The following is a 17,099-nucleotide window of genomic DNA, read 5'->3' as shown; positions in this document are numbered from 1 at the left end:
TAATAATGTTTATGTGCGTTATTATCTCATGGTTAAAATTACTCCTCATCTTCATCCTCTTCTTCGTATTTACTTTCTCTCTTTTTCTTTCTCGAACGTCTCATTTCCAATAACTCTTTTTCATAAGCGTCTGCTGTTTGAATTGAGGCAATATCTGCTGAAGTAAGAACCTTTGGTAATTCTTCTCGTTCAGCTCGAGCAAGTTCTTCCTTAGTGATGCCCATAGTCTCCCAAATGTATGGCTTAACTCCAGGAGCTTCCATAAATAATTGTTCTTTGGTCATTGTTGAGATGTCTTCTCCCTCTGGAACAACAAATGATGGGAATGGTGGTGAAGCAGGTAATGGTTTTCTTCTAGCGTCACACAAATATAAATAGGAACCGTTTGTTCCTGGTACAGATCCCTTGACATAGATGCAATTGTTTTGGACATCAACCATGTAAACATAATAATTAAGTTGTGTAGCTTGTTCTGCTCCCATTCTACCAGCCATCTTTTTGCCCTTAAATACCTTATTAATCATTGTACCAGTTGATCCAAGTGATCTGTGAACAACAGAAACACCGTGACTTGCTGGTTGACCTGCAAATCCCCACTTTTTCATGACACCTGCAAATCCTTTACCCTTTGTACGTCCACTAATATCGATATATTGACCTGGCATAAAGTGACGAGCAGTAATCTCAAAGCCAACAGGTAAAATGGCATCTTCGGTAACTCTAGCTCAGTGAAAACATGCTTTGGCTCTACACCAGCCTTTTGACAGTGACCTAACAATGGTTTTGTTAACTTTTTGGCGCTCATAGATCCAGCACCAAGTTGGAGTGCCGTATATCCATCTTTTTCTTTTGTTTTCACTTGAACAACTTGACATTTTGGTATATGAATGATAGTAAGAGGAACATAGGAATGATAGCTATCCCAAAATGGAACCATTCCAACCTTTTGTCCAATTACACCTGTACGAATGCTCTCTCCAGGATGATACTCTCCTTCTTTTGGTTTTGTTGCTTTCATAAAGTTGACCCAACCTTGGTGAAGAGGTTCTTCCTGAAGCAATTCCTCGCCTACATTGAGAGAAAAGACCCGTTATGAAGCAATGAAAATAATATTTTCGGAGATGATTGTTATGAAATTCATCATTTCCAACCAGCGTGGGTATATTCATGGTTCATTTGGTCATCATATGGTAATTTCATTCGTATTTCAAATGCACATCATTGAATCAAATAATAAAAGAAGTAATTTCATGTATACATTAATCATCATGATTTGGGCCATGAATAAATTATATCTACATAGCAACAATTACGATTACTACATACCAGGAATAACACCCTTGTTCCTTGCTTCCTCATATCTCTTTAAATTAAACTCCACAAGACTATCATACAGCATAACACCGGTATAGTCTGGAGCGTCCATCAGTGATTGAACTTTTCCTTGATTCTTCTTGTATTCATCAACCATATCAAAGGGATTTTGATAAACATTTTTAAATCTCCTTTGTTTGATATTTCTCTTTTGTACACTCGTATTTGATGAAGAAATCAAAAAAGATGACTCATTGTGGTGGTGTGAGATTATTGAAGAGAGGATGGCTGGCGTAATTGAAGCTCCCGAAAGTGTTGTTGTGGGATTGTTGGCCAGGAGCAGCGAAGTTTTGAAGAGCCTTGCTTGTTTCATTTTTTCAATTCTCAATACTTTTGAGGGAATCATCATGATGATGAAACGATATGTTTCCTTGTAATATTATGAATAGACGAATGAATAAGCTCTTTTATTCATGAATGAGTGTCTTGTTTTCTTCCTCTTCAACCACTGTGGCCTCACTTTTTGTTTGTTCCAACAAAAAGCTCAATGAAATGCTTTCCAGTGTGAGAGGGAGGAGAGTTCCAACAATTGTGAATACAGCCACCCATTCTCCCAACAAATTTCCATTCATCCACACAATCATTCCCACCACAGCTGCAATGACCAAAGCCAGATTAAATAAAATTGCCATGGAACATGCAAAATAAAACACAACATTTGGGAGACTCTTTGCTTTTGAAATGCTAAAGACACAACTCGATGAATTTCGTACCAATTTGACCATACGAACCACTTGAAAAACTGCATTACACAAAGCATAGAGAAGTAAGCATCCCATTCCAAGAATGGCTGCTCCCAAATGAATCTTTCCATTGTCTGAATCGTCAGGTAGTATGGCCATGATAATCAAACTTGGCATGCTCACTAGCAATGGAAGGAAATGCAAGACATAAAACCAAAAGTAACCTGATTTTACCTGAGGAATGTATGTCCCAAATGTCGAGTAATGCAGCGAAATCATTCGTGTCAGAGCAAACATTATCACTAGTAATGCTGCTACACAAAAACACGCAATGAATAAAGCTCGATTTGGAGAGCTTGTTCTTCCACAAGCTGAGACTGGTTCTTGTACTCCTCCATGAGTGAAGCACGTTCCCAATGTAATAAGGACGATCAATACACAAGCAATGATCAATAGAGTGGCTATAAGCCAGATACGACATGCAGTAAAGTTTGTTTGTTCATTGATTTTTTTGTTGCGGAAAAATGTTGATGTTGATACCAAAGATATGTAATTATTGCAACAATCCTGGTTATGACTAACCAACATTCAAGTGATTGTCCTTCCAACTCGCTCACAAAAAACGTAACATGGAAAAAAAAATCATTGTTCTATTTGAGTGAACAAGCACCAAACATGTTTATGGCCACCCTTGTCTAGATACTATTCCGTATCAACAAATTCATGAGGCAGGGTCGTTGTTGCTTCATGGAATGGACATTTTTAAAATGAGATCTCGTGTAACAGTAGACTTGGGCGGGAACCCCATCGATGGCTCCTCAGTTGAAAAAAACAAGAACACCCACCAAATCTAAGTCTGCAAAATCTTCTCAAATGCCAACTCAGCCAACCTTTAGTATTTACGAAACAACGTATGAATCCAATCATCATGGAGCTCAACTATCGGAAAACCTCAAACAATCACTGCACAAGAGAGCTCCACTGAGTACCAAAATTACCTATACAGCAGATCATAAGGAACATCACTTGAACGGGACCATCAGTAGCTGCCAACCTGTTGGATTTAATCCCGAAAATGAAACGTACAAATTGTTGCATCCTTCCATCAAGTATGCTTCCGAAACCAAATCGTCATTTACAACTCCCGTACTCGCTCCAAATATCGAAGAAAATTATGCCCTCAACACTCAAAAAATTGAAGAAATGCAACAAGAGATGAAATATACAATGGCCACTCCAAGTGACAGCTCAGAAATTAAGGAACTTATGGGTCTGTACAGCACCACCACAAAATCTAACCATGACAAAACAAAACCCTTTTCAACTGCATCAAGTCAAACTAAGGCCATTGTATTTCGAGACGCCCAACAACGTGGAAAAGTCAAAACAGGTGTAAAATCTTTTGCTCATACTGTTGACATGAGTGTTCCACCTCCAAGTGTTTTGAAAGACGATTTGAGAATTAAGGCCAATGTTATTCCTCAATCATTTGCTCATACCAGTAATTTTGGTATGTCACCAACAACAAAAGAGCATTTCAATCCCATTCATGAAAAGCATGAAGAAAGTCATGAGCTCAAGTTGTCATCGAGCTCCAGAGTTGCCATGAATCAAACAAAAACGGAAGTGGTTGGCCAGACCAATGCGAGTGAGCAAAAATCCAAGTATGTGGCATACCCAAAAAGTGAATACGTATCCCATGCTAAAACTTTTTCAACCCCTCAAGTATTTACCTATCGCAAGGATGCAGTGAATGGAGTACCATACTCAAAGCCTGTTAAACCCACACTTATTCATGAATGATGCGAGTTAGAGCATCTTTAAAAAGTCACTGGCTGATGTGGCACCTGAGGCATTCTTCTTTTTTTTCTTCTTGGATTCATTGTTGCTTGTAGGTGGATCCTTGATTTTGGATGCTTGGGAAGTGTCTGATAAAGACGTTACATTTTCTCTCTTTCTCTTCTTTTCGTTTGAATCGTTAATTTTTGGTGCCGCAGTTTGAGTGTGTTGAGATTGGCTGCCTTTCTTTTTAGATTTTGTAGATAAGATGTTCGAATTTTCATTTGTTGCTAGTGCACTGACTTCATTGGAAGACGTCTGACTTTTTGGTTGTTGGGAAGCTCTGTTTGAGGCTTCATTACTGGTTTGGTGTTTTCGTTGGACACATTCTTGTTTGTTTTCCGATTTTGATGTTGTAAGAGCCACATCTTTGTCAAATGGAACAATCAAGTATTTGTGACAACTCTTGCATCGATATGTAAGCACGTTATTAGAAGCAGTTCTCGTGGTGCACAAGCAGTGAACTATATTCGACCATTTCACTCGTTCTTTTTTTGATCCAAAAAATTTCTTTAAATTAAGTGAGCATAGCTTTTCGTCCTTGGTAACATCTCTAATTACAACCTTGTTCGATGGCTGCTTCATGAGATGATATCCCTCATCCCTGCTCAGGAATGAATGTCCACAAAATAGACAACATTTGGCATACTTGTCGGTGTGTTTGTCCAAATTATCAGAACTGTTCATTTCATTATAAAATCTCTTCATATAAAACATGGAAAGTTCAGGGTCCATGTGTTCGAATTGTTCAGCAATTTTGAATAAATGATTTTGATATTCGGTTTGGGGAAATTCCAGTGCAGAGTCTTTGGATAAGTCTTGTACAGTGTCATCCGAAAGTATTGCTTGCGCAGAAACTTCGTTGGTGTTAGCAGAATTTGCAAAGCTACGTGAATTGTTGTACGATGTATTGTCCTTGTTGTTGAGCTTTGAAGTACCTGATGTAGCATGTTTTTTCTTCTGCTCCGACTTTTGAACGGGTTTAACCCCAGCTGTCTTCGGAAGAACTGATTGACCAATTCCATCCAATTCTTGCATTTTCTTAATTTCATTTCTCTTTTCTATGATATAATTGGCATGTTTGACTAATTGCTTTTTCTTGATGGTAGAAAGATCGTCCATAATCTTTTTCTGCTTGATGAAGGAGAACATTTTTTTTGAAGTCGATGGTTGGCAGCCATGAAGGTGCGGTTGTGACATCGTAATTTAGTAAAGAAATAATATTATTATTATTTAATTAAATGGAATCAAAAAGGCCGTATCTATTTAACATGCGACTCGCAATAAACGGAGAAAGGACGAATAAAGAGGTTTTAAAGTACAACATTGCTGCCAATAACTGTATGAAATTACTTGTGCTCATTAGGTTGCATCATGGAATTAAACCAATTTGTGACATTGTGAGAAACAACTTGTAATTGACCTCCAAGATAATTAGAAACCTCTTTTGTCTTATTGGCAACGTCTTTGGCTTGCTCACCTAAATAAAACGCTAAATCTGAGCTTGACATTTCTGTAAGAGACAATTCTGAGAGTGCATTTTTCCTTCTTTCGGTGTATGACGAGCCAATTCCTCTGTACTTGTCTCCAGAGGCAAAATTGTTTGTATAAGATCCATTATTATTGCTTCCAATTCCGCTGTATCTATTGTTATTGTTAGTATAAGAATTATTATTTTCATATTCGTTGCCTCTCGATGAAATATTGGGGGTGGAAGAAGCTTTTTTCATGTTGTGAGATGATCCTTGATTGTCAAAATCCTTGTCCCAATCATTGTCGAAAAAGTCGTCATCATTAATGACTTGTTTTTCTGAAGCACCTTCTTTTTCGAAAAAATCGTCATCATTAATTTCATTCTTACCACTATTCTTTGATTTTAAATAAGAATCTTGAGAGAATATATCCTTTGTCGATGAGGATGCAGATGATGTCTTGGTGTGGTGGTGACTCTTGATTTTAATCCTATTTGGATCGGAACTTGCTGATGTAACAACTTTGTATTTTGGCTCATTGTTGACTTGTGGAGTTGTTGGCGATGGACTTGCAACTACATCTTTCATCATTTCCTCTTCGAAATCCCAATCCGAGTTGTTGGTTTTTGGTGGTGCAGATTTAACTTTTTCTTGAGATGATGTGTTCACATCTTCAGTGTTGATAGTGAGATTTGGTTTTTTCTCAGTTCCTTCGTTACTATTTTTGTGTAATTAAAATCATGTTGATGATGCATCCGAATGTATTGTTGTAGGTATTTTTCATGTTAGAAGGTAATGTTGAATAGGTGAGAAGGTGAAAGAGGTATTGAGATTCGGCATTGGTATTCCCAAATTACAAATTCATTATGTTTTACGGACGGAGTTGTTCCAAAGAAAACATAAATACAATTGTTCAAAATATAAATTATCACAATTACTTACGCTTTGGCTATTTGTTGTTTCAAAAGAGCAGCGTATTCCTTTGCAGCTTTTGAGTTGTACTTTTGTTTGATACCGAGTTTATCAATTCCTTTGCTTGCAAAGTATTCTCGGGCCTTCTTGTTTCCTCCGTGTACGAGTGATTGTACTTGTTCGTCGTTCCACTTATCCAAAACTGCTGATTTTACAAAACTAACATCAACGCCTAATCCTCTGTGCTCTCCCGAACACGCAAGACAAAAGAACACTCCATATTGAAGAGAACACCAGTCGGGATTTTTGGTTGGGCAATCGATGCAGACCTTGTTCTCAGGTCTCTCACGGAGCTTTTTCAAAATTTGCCAGTTACGTTGATTTTCTTCGGTGGCCATGTATGCACGGTGTGGATCTAGTGGCTGTTGTTTGTGTTGAGATGTGATGCGGTTTTATGGTCGCCAATATTTTTTGTTTGAATACAAATAGAAATGGTGACATGGGTAATGCTATTGTTTTAATTATCTATTCAAAGGAGTCAAAATCATTCGTTGTTGAGGTAGTCAATGGCATTAGTGATGTCAGTGATAATGTTCATCATGTTATAATCAATTTCTGCAAGATTGATGTTAAACACATGAAGTTCCGACGGCAACCTTGTATAAAAAGCTACATCCTGAATGAATAAGGTTAAATGATTCAACACAAAAGTTGATAACAATGCTACTGTATGGTCTCAATTCATTACTTACATATCCTATTTCTAAAGTGTACAATGAAAATATTGTTTGTGACCCCTTGATGTGTGTCGAGTAATAGGAAGCAGTCTTGTCATTATTGATGTTCCTCGAAAATTGAATTACAGAAGATTTCAAATATTGAGTGTAATGTACAAGGGTCTCATAATCAACAGCACCAGTTGTCAGGGTTGCTTGCTCAGTGTGATATCTTCATTGAAATTTCATTTGAAACTGAAAAGAGCTCGAACTACAAAACACCTACATGATTTCTTCTTTTGAATTTACAATAAACAACTCGATTTTGGCGTTATGCAGAAATAGGTCCGTTATTTTCTTCTCTATTCGATGTAATTCTTTTCTTGCCGCCGATGAAAGTTTGATGACCTTATTACTGCGTTTCCCTCCTAAACATAAACATGATAAACAATTCATTATTCTGAAAAACGGAAAGATTAGGAATATCGTGAACAGGCGTTGTATGCCAAATGAGAGGTAGTATGTACAAGAGCAAAATTGGTTTTATATTCGGGTGAGGTATAATAATTGAAATACAAAATTGAAAAATCGCTGAGTATGTGTAACGCTAGCTGCAATAAGAGGCTACAATCAAGCTCCTCACACTGCTTAATTCCTCATCAATGACTTGTTGCTAATGAGCTTCCGATATAGTAGTGGTAGGTGGTCTTGTTTTGACCGTTGGCCGCTTTTTTATTTACAAAAAAATTGCCACAGTGCCAAAATTCTGATGGGAGCTCGTTTTTTATTGAGCTCATCTTTTTCCAACATGATTACCAAGCCCCTTCTTCTTTTGGCTCTGTTCCCACCACTTTCTTTGTACCATCAATCTTAATAAATCTAAATGTCAAACTGATTCTACGATAATTGTCCTCTCGAATGAACATTTTACCTTCTGCTTCATCTTCAACATCTGATGAATTTGTAATAGCTTCTTCTTCTGAAACTAGATATTCTCTAGGTACATAAATTTGTTTCATGTGAGTAATTCCATGTCTCCATTCGAATCTGGATTCTCCTGTAAGAACGTAACAACTATTGGGAGGAAGTAAAATTTTTGTTTCCAATTTGTCTTTTCTAAATGTCATGTACACGGGATTGAGCAGTGAAATGCCAACAATCACGTCTCCAAATGCATTCACATTGTCTACATGAGATGCAATGCCTTGATTTCCCATATATTCATTGACTAAACATTGAGGTTCAGCTCTTTTGGCATTCTCGTCATGTTCATTTCCATGATTTGATTCCACATTTTCTTTCCAAACGTGATATGATGTGTCACAATTAAATAATCCATCTCTTTTGATCATCTTCTCCCAAAATAATTCACTCCAAAATGAGTCAAAATCCATACTTTTTAACGAAGAAACTTCTTGTTTTTTTGGTTGTAAATTTGGTAAATGATGTCTAGTGTGATAATATAAATATCCGTAATGTTGTTGTCTTCTACAAATTTCGCCACTACACCATTCATTGGCATCTAAAATATTATTCATTATATTTGAAGCTTCCTCTTGAGATAAATAATTTGGAAAAACATAGAGTCCCGTAATGGTATTCACTTTTGGATTAGTGCTGTAATATTTTGAAACTAGATGTGGAGGAACCACAAATTCCGAAACATGATTGGATGAGGAAGATGAGGAAGGAGATGACATGTTGTGGCGAATTTTTTTTTAATATTATTTACAACGTTCAACATTTTGACTTTTTCAAATCACACAGTCATCATGATGAATGATCAATGAAACAAGATTCTCACTATTTCTTTGCCAAGAATCTCTTATCAACAAATGGAAGAAGTCCAATGAGTCCAAATGCCATCCATTGAGGGAATCTGGTCAATCGCCGCAACACAATTTGTTTGGTTTCCAAGTTTTCTTCCTTCTCTTGATCCACAACTCCAAACAATGAAAGATCCAAGGCCAATAAAGCAGCACCAAGGTTCACTTCACAAACATAGTCCACCAACTCTGGAGTCACCTTGATCAATTTTCCAATCAAATGTTCTCGTCCCAATGCGTAGGAAACAAGGACTGCTGAAGACGCTGCCAATGTTAGGGAAGTAATATGCCAACATGCATAAAGTAAATTAGTGACTCTTTCATTCAATTGTTTTTCTTCATGCTTTTTCAAGAGAGGTGTCACGACATGCTTGCCTCCAACAGTTAAATGAATGCCCAATCCGAGAGCACTGATGGCTCCTGCAGCAAACGTGTATGGCTTGAAGGACATTGTGTTCGGGAGTGATGACGAGTTAATTGTGTTGTTGTTGTTAATTTGTTTTTAGATCAATATATTGTGGAAAGATTTCAGGGGATTTATTGTAAAATGGAAAGTGTCTCAATCAAAATCTTTTTTCAATCCCGCCTTGATTTTGGTTTTTGATTGGCGAGTTCAAAGCACCATAGTCATTGGGTCTCATAGAATGAATCGTTGTATGATGATTTAGAAACATTCCCTAAAGAATCCAAGATCAAAATATCTAGTTTTTAATATTCCATTAATTATGTAATGATTGTTCAAGCCAATTACGTCTTAATCAAGCAGAGGTAAGCCAGCAATCGTGAAAAACAACGTCCATTGAGGCAAACGAAACAGCAAGTGCAACCACTTGTTTTTTCGTTTCTTCTTCAATTCTTCATCATCGACCTTTCCAAAAAAGCTACAAGCCAACACGACCAAACCTTCCAAGAAATTAAACATGTTGATAAAGTCCACGAGCTCGGGAGTTACTTTGATGAAGGAATTACCGATCAAGTAAGGTCTTCCGAGAGCATACGAAATTTGAATGGCTGAAGTAGCGGCCAAAGACAACGAAACGACATGCCAGCACGCGTGGAGAATATAAGTAGCTTCTTCATCAAGCTTTTTGTCTTGTTCATGGATTTTCAGAAATGGTTTGACGACATCATGGCCTCCTAAATATTTAAACAAGATGAAGTGATCAAATAATGCATTTCATATTCTTATGGATCTTGCCAAGTGTCAATACTTACCCAAATCAAATGAAGTCCAGTCGTCAGTCCACAAAATATTCCCGAAGCCAATGTGTAGGGTTTCAATGTCATGATGTCTCTCTGTTTTTATTTTGTTGTTGTCATTGAGTTGTCACGGTGAAAAGGAAATCGACGAATGAGATTGTCGTGACAGACCAACGTTGGTTCAGGATAACCTCGCACCTGCTTCGCCCTATTTCCTTTTCTGAACAAAGGTAACCTTCCACTTGTCTTATTGCGTATTTACAGTTTTCAGTTCTTGTTAATCGTCAAGCATATGCTTGACAAAGAATTGTGTTCATTTTCAGAATGGACTTATTTGAAACAAGACAAAAAGAATGCCTCGATTGGAATTTCCCACGGGAAGGATGAAATTTAAATTTGATAAAACCTGTCCCTTCTATGCTTCGGATCGAAAGATCTTTATATCACAAACCACCCAACAATTTACAGAATTATTTGAACGTTTCAATTATGTCCTTATCGTGAAAATTGCAGGAGTGGAAACGACTACATTGCAAGAAATAAGAAGAGCCTTGTCCAATCAAGATTCCGACTTGTTTTCCGAGCTGTATATTGCAAAACATTCTCTGACTCGTGTAGCCATTGATGGAATCATAGAGAACTTGGAAAAGAAATATCAATGTAGTGCCAAGTCCTCATCAAGAGATCAAGAGCTGATCAAGGCTCTGAAGCAATTTAAAGAACTACTGGTTGGAGAAATTGGATTATTATTTACAAATTGCGAGGATTATTCCACGTTGAAGAATGTCTTTTTGCAACATACATCTTTCAAAACAGCCAAAGTTGGATCCATTGTAAAAGAAAATGTATATTTTGAAGGACGAACGGGTCTGACACCACACATGATCACCATTTTTCATTGTTGCAACGTTGTTACAAGAATTCGAATGGGACGAATTGATTTCCCATACAAACAGCGAATACTAGCAGCTGGAGAAGTAATCTCAAAAGATAAGGTCATCATGTTGAATGCCTTAAATTTGAAAGTGATTCAAGAACGAGTGGAGCCCGTGTATGTATTCAGCAAAACGGATGCCTGTGTGGTTCCAGATGAAGTGTTGGATCGTGATTATTTTGAGAATTGTGTAGAGGCGGCCAATCACCTGACAGCTTTGTCAAAGGAATGTTCACTTGTGAATGAGCTGACAGTCATGGCCGAAATCAAGAAAGGGATATGGGATTTGCTTGCACTGGATACTGAAACAATGTGTGAAATGCGTTATGGAATACGAGTGGTGCAACCACAACCAATCCTTAATGACAATGACGAGGTTCGCTTTAGCGACTCGACAACCGATGATGATGACATGGATATTTTTGGAATATTTGCTTAATTACACATGTTGTTAGTGATACAATCTGATCGAATAAGTTGTTAAAGGATTAGAGAATGGACACAAATCCACTTCCACAAGTTCCTTCCTTTCGTCTAGCTGCTTTCCCATAAATGGGCGCACTGGTTTTCCTTCCTTCTCAATCCTCTCAAATTCCTTCTTAATTTCGTTAGCTCTCTCAAATAATCGATTCTCTGTCAAGACGTCTTCATCGGTTAACTTTTTAGCACGTCTTAGCTGTGAAATTTTGAATAAATTTCTTTCGACAGAAACAAGTTCTCTTCGTTTCTTTTCTTTCATTTCTTCCCATGCCAAATGTCGAAGCCAAAAAGCTCGATCAAAACCTTTCAGTAAGCTCCACACATCTGGATAATTCGTTTTCATTTCTGGGTCAATTCTTAAACATCGTAACACAAATTGATCCAATTGTTCATGAGTGGCAAATTTGATTGAATTACTACCACCGCTTGCACTCAACAATTTGAATTTGTTGGCAAAAGAATTTGGTACTTCAGCTTCCTCCTTTTGGAAATATAGTTTCAAATCTGTGGAACCTTTCTTCTTCAATTGTTCAAAGAAATGTCTCACGTATGGATTCTTGATGCGAAAATCAACTCCAATTCTTGCGAGAACTGCTTCACAAAAATCTTGACAATTTCCATAGATACATCGATTTCCACCCATGGGTTTGTACTTTTTAGTTGTATTCCATTCCACAATAACATCCGCAAGTTTGTTAATGACGACATCTAAATCTTCCAAAGTGGTAATTGGTTCCAAATCTGCACAAAATAACGCAGCTTTTGAAAGAGTTCTTCTCGGTACACACAATGCACTGTCATTCCATTCGAGAATCCAATTTCCAATCAAAATCGAACTGTGAAACATTCCAAAACTAGAAATGGATGAGCTAAATTTCGAGAGAATGGGCGAGAGTAATTTTCGAGCAGAGCTTTTCAATTTTTGATCTCGTTCCTGATCGACAATGATCAATTTAATGTCAACCTTTCCTTTCAATAATTGTTTCTTTTGCTCTTCAATAAATTCATTCATGACTTGTTTTTCTTCTTCTGTTTCTTCATCTTCTTCCGATTCTGATCCATCGGTGGATTCAGTATCTTCCTCGTCAGCATCCTCATGATGATTATCGTGTTCATTGTCTTCATCCTCTTCTTCATGATCTTGATGATCTTCATCAAATGCATGTGGACTACGTTGTGGTACTGAGGTGTTGTTCATTTGATTATTATTATTATTATTACTACTTTCATTCATGATCACTGGATGAAATGAAACATTATTCGTGGTGGTCATTGTACTAGAACTCGTGACTGTAGTTCGATTTCTAATTCTTCCTCCACTACTATTCATTTCATGATGATTCAATTGTGTCAACGAATGATGTGAACATTCTTCTCCGCTGAATACGGAACTACCAACAGTTCCATGAGAGGGTGTTGGAGTTGAATGCATCAATTCATTATGCAATGGAGAGGAAGAACTTGCTGCTGTTGCATCTAAATTATTACTTGTATTACTGCCACTCATGGAATTTTGCTGATGTGAATGATTCTGAGAATGTGGATTGGATGCTCTTGGAGAAGTTTCTGAAGAATTTGGTTGGATCATGATTTGTTGTTTGTGAGAATGAGTGGTAGGAATGATTTCAACCCAATCCTTATTAAGGTAGGTCTGTAATAGATGAGACTTGTCGGCAAGCATGGTAGCAAAACGAAGTTCGTCCTTGGGATTGGGAAATTGATTGGCGTAACGAGAATTGGAAATTTTGTCGAGAACTGCTTTGACGGGCTGTTTTCATTGATTGTTGGAGGAGTGATCATGTTGACAGTAAAAGTTGTGTGAAATTTGAAATACTTACATCGGCACAGACAGGTTTAAATGTTAAAAATTCATCATTTCCATTCGAATCCATTTCTTCAAACTCTTCCCATGTCAATCCAAAATTATGGCAATAAATTTAATACTGCAAGTAGCACTTGTTCCTGCCTCATGGAGTGACACTGTCTTGGATAACATGACTCCATAAGGTAATTTAGAAAGAGGTCCAATTCTGGCAGATCCAATAAAAGAATCCTTTTTCAAACGATCATAACTAAAAACTTGAATTAATAAATAATAATTCTTATTTTGGAAATGAGTTAAGGAGTGATGAGTGGCATTCTTCGATGAAGTTGTTGCTGCTGTCATAGTCGTTGTTGCTGACAGTAAACTATCCGTCGATTTACTCTTATTCTCATTAAATGAAATTGAAGTATTCTTTGTCTGTGATTGTTTCTTTGAGTTGAATGATTGAGAAACTGAATTGCTGAAATAATTATTTGCATTATTCACGAGTCCTGGAAATCCTAAAAAGAATCTCTCCTTTCCATTCCACACTGGATTGAGTGTTTTTTTAATTTTCGAACTCTTACAGGACTCTTCGGAAGGAATTTGTGAAAAATCGCGTAATTCATTGTCACCCAATGGAATGACAGAAAGAACGACATAGGGACTGTTGTTGTCATGAAGAACGAGCGTCGATTCGAATGATAGAAATTGTTGAACATTCCAAAGAGATCCGCGGAGTTTTGAGAGTTGGCATTTTAATCGTCCATGACAATAACGAGGGATTGTAATCAAAATGTGGGTCATTGTTGTATTTGTCATCCACAACAACAATAAGACATGGCAATGTTGTAGCCATTCAATTGTTTTCATCACAGTATTTCATATTAGGATTTGTTTGAAAATTACACATGATCATCACAAGTTATAAATAAATTTGACCAACCGGTGTATATTTCAATAATATATTCATCCATTCGATTTCAATATTAAAGAGAGATGAATCATCATTAAAAACAACAACAATAACACCTACTCGCAAAATCCACTACTCGACATGGCTGGTAAATTTTCACACTTTTCCACATACACTTCAATATGAGGAATTGTAAAAGGAATATTTGAAGAAAGTTGACTCACACTACTGATCCATGAATTACGAATCTTGTTGTTGTTGCTGTCTTTTGAATTCAAACTCATGGAAAGAAAAGGAGAGAGGGATTTTGAAGCGATGGTTTTTTCAAAGGCATTTTCCATATCGAAATAGGTGGATGTGGAAAGAGAAGTTTGATGACTGTCGGTACTGTTTCGTCGTGATTGTTGGGAAGTGAGTGGTTGTTGAGAGGATAGTGGTTGTAGGGATGGTTGTGATTGCTGTGAAGAACTAGCAGACATTTTTTGTGATTTGGCAGTTGATGAAAAGTGACAGAAAAATTTAAAGGCCTTTAAAATCTTCTTGCAAAGCCTTGCACAGCCCAAGTTCTTTTGGAATCTGTATCTTTGCAGAAATCCACGGTGTCACAATTTCAAAGATTTTCATATGGCTACATGCTTTTCTGAAAAGGACATTTACTGCATTCAGAAATACATCAAATCGAGTCAAGTGCTGCCATCTCCTCATAGCAGACCTTACTCTTTTCTCTGTTCATTTTAAAAAACAATAACTACTTAACGAACATCATGAAGAACAAAACCTTTCTTCTAGTTCTTCTCGCATTGGTTGTTCTCTTTGCTTGTTGCTATTATGTGAACAGTCAAGCTACGACTCAACCAGCAGATACTGACCAAGCGGATGATGGTGGTGCAATGGCATTCGAAAGTGAATGGCAAGATGATCCACAAGTCAGCGAATTTGAAAGTGACTCCAGTTATCCTTATGATCATTATAGGTATCGACATGGAAGAAGAAGAAGACGACATTGTCCTATAGATACAGACACTATCGTTATAAACCCAGATATGGACATTATTATAATTAAGGAACATTGTCTCGATTAAGGTCGTTGCTATGAGTGTGTTCTAGATCTTATTACCGTGTGAGGAAGTATAACTTCATCAAAGAATAAATTTGTGATTGTAATTTCAGCGTTCTTTTCCTACATATGCTCCAAAATAACAATGTTCCATTCGTGCTCTATACAATTCGTGGCTGTACTCACCCAAAACAAATCCATTACTTTTAACAGCTTCTAAAACACAGTTTCGGAATCTTTTTGCAATGCGTCACTGGCATATAATAGTGCTTGTCCCTTATTTCTCACAGCATTCAACACTACTTGCTTGTCGGAGCGAAAACTCTCGTTCGCATATTCTAAGGCATTACCATTTCGTTGAACGACACGTGTCACAAAATCCTTGTCAGCACAAATTTCGGCAGGGGCTCCAAACAACACTCGGTAACATCCGAGTTGAGCAGCTTGTAATAATAATTCCTTGTCGTTGAATAAGTCATCTGAAAGATCAATCGTGTTGTGTTTGACGGCTGCCAGTACAACATCTCGATCTGTGTGCAATTCCTCTGATGCAAACAGTAATGCTACCCCACTTGAATTTACAGCCGCTAACACCACTTCCTTATCCTCTCTCAATTCATAAGATGCATGCTCAAGTAGCCAACCGTGTTGTGTTACGGCTTTTAACACAATTTCTTTGTCTCCTCTCATTGCTTGCGAAGCGTGTTGTAATAAAGTTGGGTCTTTCTTCACTGCACACAGTACAACTTGTTTGTTATCTTGTAAGTTTTTAGACAGAAATATAAATGCTGAAGGATCCTGTTCGATGGCAGAAAGTGCCAATTCTTTGTCATTCTTTAAAGCGTCATCTACATATTGCAAGGCAAGTCCATAATTTTTCACAGCAGTCAACACAACTTCTCTGTCACTCTTGAGATCTTTTGACGCCAATTGTAACAAGCATCCGTGTTGCTGTACAAGGTGTAGCACTGTTTTTTTGTCTGAAAAATCTATCAATGGTAGCTCAGGAAATGCTAATTTGAGAGCTTCATTACGAAGACTCGATCCCAAACATATAAAAGAGCTTCATTATTTTGACGAACAGCATTCAACACAATTTCCTGATCTTCCAACAATTCTGTTGCGGCATATTTTAAGGCTCCACCATTTTGTTTCACAGCTTCTAAAACAACTTGTCTATCTTTACGAAGCTCTCGTGCAACAAAACATAGCACTTTCCCATTACGTTGGACGGCTTTCAATACAAAGTCTTTGTCTTTTTTTAGATCATCAAAAATGTATTCAAATGCAAAGCCGTCTTGTTGAAGAGCTGTTAGTATTACTTCTTGATCATTCAGTACATCCCTAGGCACATACGCTAATTGCATGCCAACAGTAAAAGCGCAGCTCTGACGACGCACCCGATAATCCATATCCATACTTTGTAACGTGATTCAAAATAAATTCGGGATCGTTCATAAATTCAATAGGAATAAATTCAGGATATTCTAATTCTCTATTGATCAGCCATTTCTTCTTTCCTAATTGTTGTGATGTAAATTTGTTTTTCAAAATTCATTGATTTGGGCATGACTATCGGAACGACAACAATCAGTCAAAATAATCCTCACATGTTTCGATCATGATGGCTTGTTTGCTGACTATGCCTACGACTTGATTTTTTCTCTTTTTGAAATTTCAGTTCACTATCATCGGAAAGCTCGAGAAATAATCGTTTCGACATTTTTTGCAGCGGCTGGTAAGCTTACAACAACCTGGTCAACCATTTTCTCAACAGGACCAAGTTCGAAGAAATGCCTCCATTTAGAAAGCTCAAGCACTGGTTCTCTTTTCACTGATGCATATTCCAACACACAATCAGTAAAAGTTAATTTCTATAATTGTTC

At 37.2% G+C, this 17,099-nt stretch overlaps 13 protein-coding genes across 13 annotated transcripts; 3 read left to right on the top strand and 10 right to left on the bottom strand.

Moving 5' to 3' along the window:
* Positions 1–38: 38 nt before the first annotated feature.
* C9374_001173 (uncharacterized protein) lies at positions 39–1,687 on the bottom strand (the record flags this gene model as incomplete). Its single annotated transcript, XM_044687416.1, has 3 exons — positions 39–720; positions 777–1,068; positions 1,327–1,687. 3 exons carry the CDS (start codon positions 1,685–1,687, stop codon positions 39–41), a joined length of 1,335 nt encoding a protein of 444 aa, XP_044551571.1.
* A 94-nt stretch (positions 1,688–1,781) lies between these two features.
* C9374_001172 (uncharacterized protein) lies at positions 1,782–2,336 on the bottom strand (the record flags this gene model as incomplete). Its single annotated transcript, XM_044687405.1, has 1 exon — positions 1,782–2,336. One exon carries the CDS (start codon positions 2,334–2,336, stop codon positions 1,782–1,784), a length of 555 nt encoding a protein of 184 aa, XP_044551570.1.
* A 531-nt stretch (positions 2,337–2,867) lies between these two features.
* On the top strand, positions 2,868–3,860 carry C9374_001171 (uncharacterized protein; the record flags this gene model as incomplete). The annotated part of the gene is made up of 1 exon (XM_044687394.1): positions 2,868–3,860. The coding sequence occupies one exon, from the start codon at positions 2,868–2,870 to the stop codon at positions 3,858–3,860; it is 993 nt and encodes a 330-aa protein (XP_044551569.1).
* A 6-nt stretch (positions 3,861–3,866) lies between these two features.
* Positions 3,867–5,048, bottom strand: C9374_001170 (uncharacterized protein; the record flags this gene model as incomplete). Its single annotated transcript, XM_044687383.1, has 1 exon — positions 3,867–5,048. The coding sequence occupies one exon, from the start codon at positions 5,046–5,048 to the stop codon at positions 3,867–3,869; it is 1,182 nt and encodes a 393-aa protein (XP_044551568.1).
* A 197-nt stretch (positions 5,049–5,245) lies between these two features.
* C9374_001169 (uncharacterized protein) lies at positions 5,246–6,678 on the bottom strand (the record flags this gene model as incomplete). The annotated part of the gene is made up of 2 exons (XM_044687371.1): positions 5,246–6,086; positions 6,311–6,678. The coding sequence occupies 2 exons, from the start codon at positions 6,676–6,678 to the stop codon at positions 5,246–5,248; spliced, it is 1,209 nt and encodes a 402-aa protein (XP_044551567.1).
* A 1,130-nt stretch (positions 6,679–7,808) lies between these two features.
* C9374_001168 (uncharacterized protein) lies at positions 7,809–8,696 on the bottom strand (the record flags this gene model as incomplete). The annotated part of the gene is made up of 1 exon (XM_044687360.1): positions 7,809–8,696. The coding sequence occupies one exon, from the start codon at positions 8,694–8,696 to the stop codon at positions 7,809–7,811; it is 888 nt and encodes a 295-aa protein (XP_044551566.1).
* Positions 8,697–8,799: 103 nt separating this feature from the next.
* C9374_001167 (uncharacterized protein) lies at positions 8,800–9,273 on the bottom strand (the record flags this gene model as incomplete). Its single annotated transcript, XM_044687349.1, has 1 exon — positions 8,800–9,273. The coding sequence occupies one exon, from the start codon at positions 9,271–9,273 to the stop codon at positions 8,800–8,802; it is 474 nt and encodes a 157-aa protein (XP_044551565.1).
* Positions 9,274–9,576: 303 nt separating this feature from the next.
* C9374_001166 (uncharacterized protein) lies at positions 9,577–10,109 on the bottom strand (the record flags this gene model as incomplete). Its single annotated transcript, XM_044687338.1, has 2 exons — positions 9,577–9,956; positions 10,034–10,109. 2 exons carry the CDS (start codon positions 10,107–10,109, stop codon positions 9,577–9,579), a joined length of 456 nt encoding a protein of 151 aa, XP_044551564.1.
* Positions 10,110–10,375: 266 nt separating this feature from the next.
* Positions 10,376–11,395, top strand: C9374_001165 (uncharacterized protein; the record flags this gene model as incomplete). The annotated part of the gene is made up of 1 exon (XM_044687327.1): positions 10,376–11,395. One exon carries the CDS (start codon positions 10,376–10,378, stop codon positions 11,393–11,395), a length of 1,020 nt encoding a protein of 339 aa, XP_044551563.1.
* A 12-nt stretch (positions 11,396–11,407) lies between these two features.
* C9374_001164 (uncharacterized protein) lies at positions 11,408–13,328 on the bottom strand (the record flags this gene model as incomplete). The annotated part of the gene is made up of 2 exons (XM_044687316.1): positions 11,408–13,204; positions 13,275–13,328. 2 exons carry the CDS (start codon positions 13,326–13,328, stop codon positions 11,408–11,410), a joined length of 1,851 nt encoding a protein of 616 aa, XP_044551562.1.
* A 20-nt stretch (positions 13,329–13,348) lies between these two features.
* On the bottom strand, positions 13,349–14,635 carry C9374_001163 (uncharacterized protein; the record flags this gene model as incomplete). Its single annotated transcript, XM_044687305.1, has 2 exons — positions 13,349–13,907; positions 14,277–14,635. The coding sequence occupies 2 exons, from the start codon at positions 14,633–14,635 to the stop codon at positions 13,349–13,351; spliced, it is 918 nt and encodes a 305-aa protein (XP_044551561.1).
* Positions 14,636–14,920: 285 nt separating this feature from the next.
* Positions 14,921–15,238, top strand: C9374_001162 (uncharacterized protein; the record flags this gene model as incomplete). Its single annotated transcript, XM_044687294.1, has 1 exon — positions 14,921–15,238. The coding sequence occupies one exon, from the start codon at positions 14,921–14,923 to the stop codon at positions 15,236–15,238; it is 318 nt and encodes a 105-aa protein (XP_044551560.1).
* A 191-nt stretch (positions 15,239–15,429) lies between these two features.
* Positions 15,430–16,936, bottom strand: C9374_001161 (uncharacterized protein; the record flags this gene model as incomplete). Its single annotated transcript, XM_044687283.1, has 4 exons — positions 15,430–16,164; positions 16,296–16,570; positions 16,614–16,733; positions 16,864–16,936. The coding sequence occupies 4 exons, from the start codon at positions 16,934–16,936 to the stop codon at positions 15,430–15,432; spliced, it is 1,203 nt and encodes a 400-aa protein (XP_044551559.1).
* Between the last annotated feature and the right edge of the window lie 163 nt (positions 16,937–17,099).

The sequence above is a fragment of the Naegleria lovaniensis genome (assembly GCF_003324165.1).
Source record: "Naegleria lovaniensis strain ATCC 30569 chromosome Unknown tig012, whole genome shotgun sequence".
Lineage (NCBI taxonomy): Eukaryota > Heterolobosea > Eutetramitea > Acrasida > Naegleriidae > Naegleria > Naegleria lovaniensis.
This window is presented reverse-complemented; position numbering and strand designations above follow the sequence as displayed.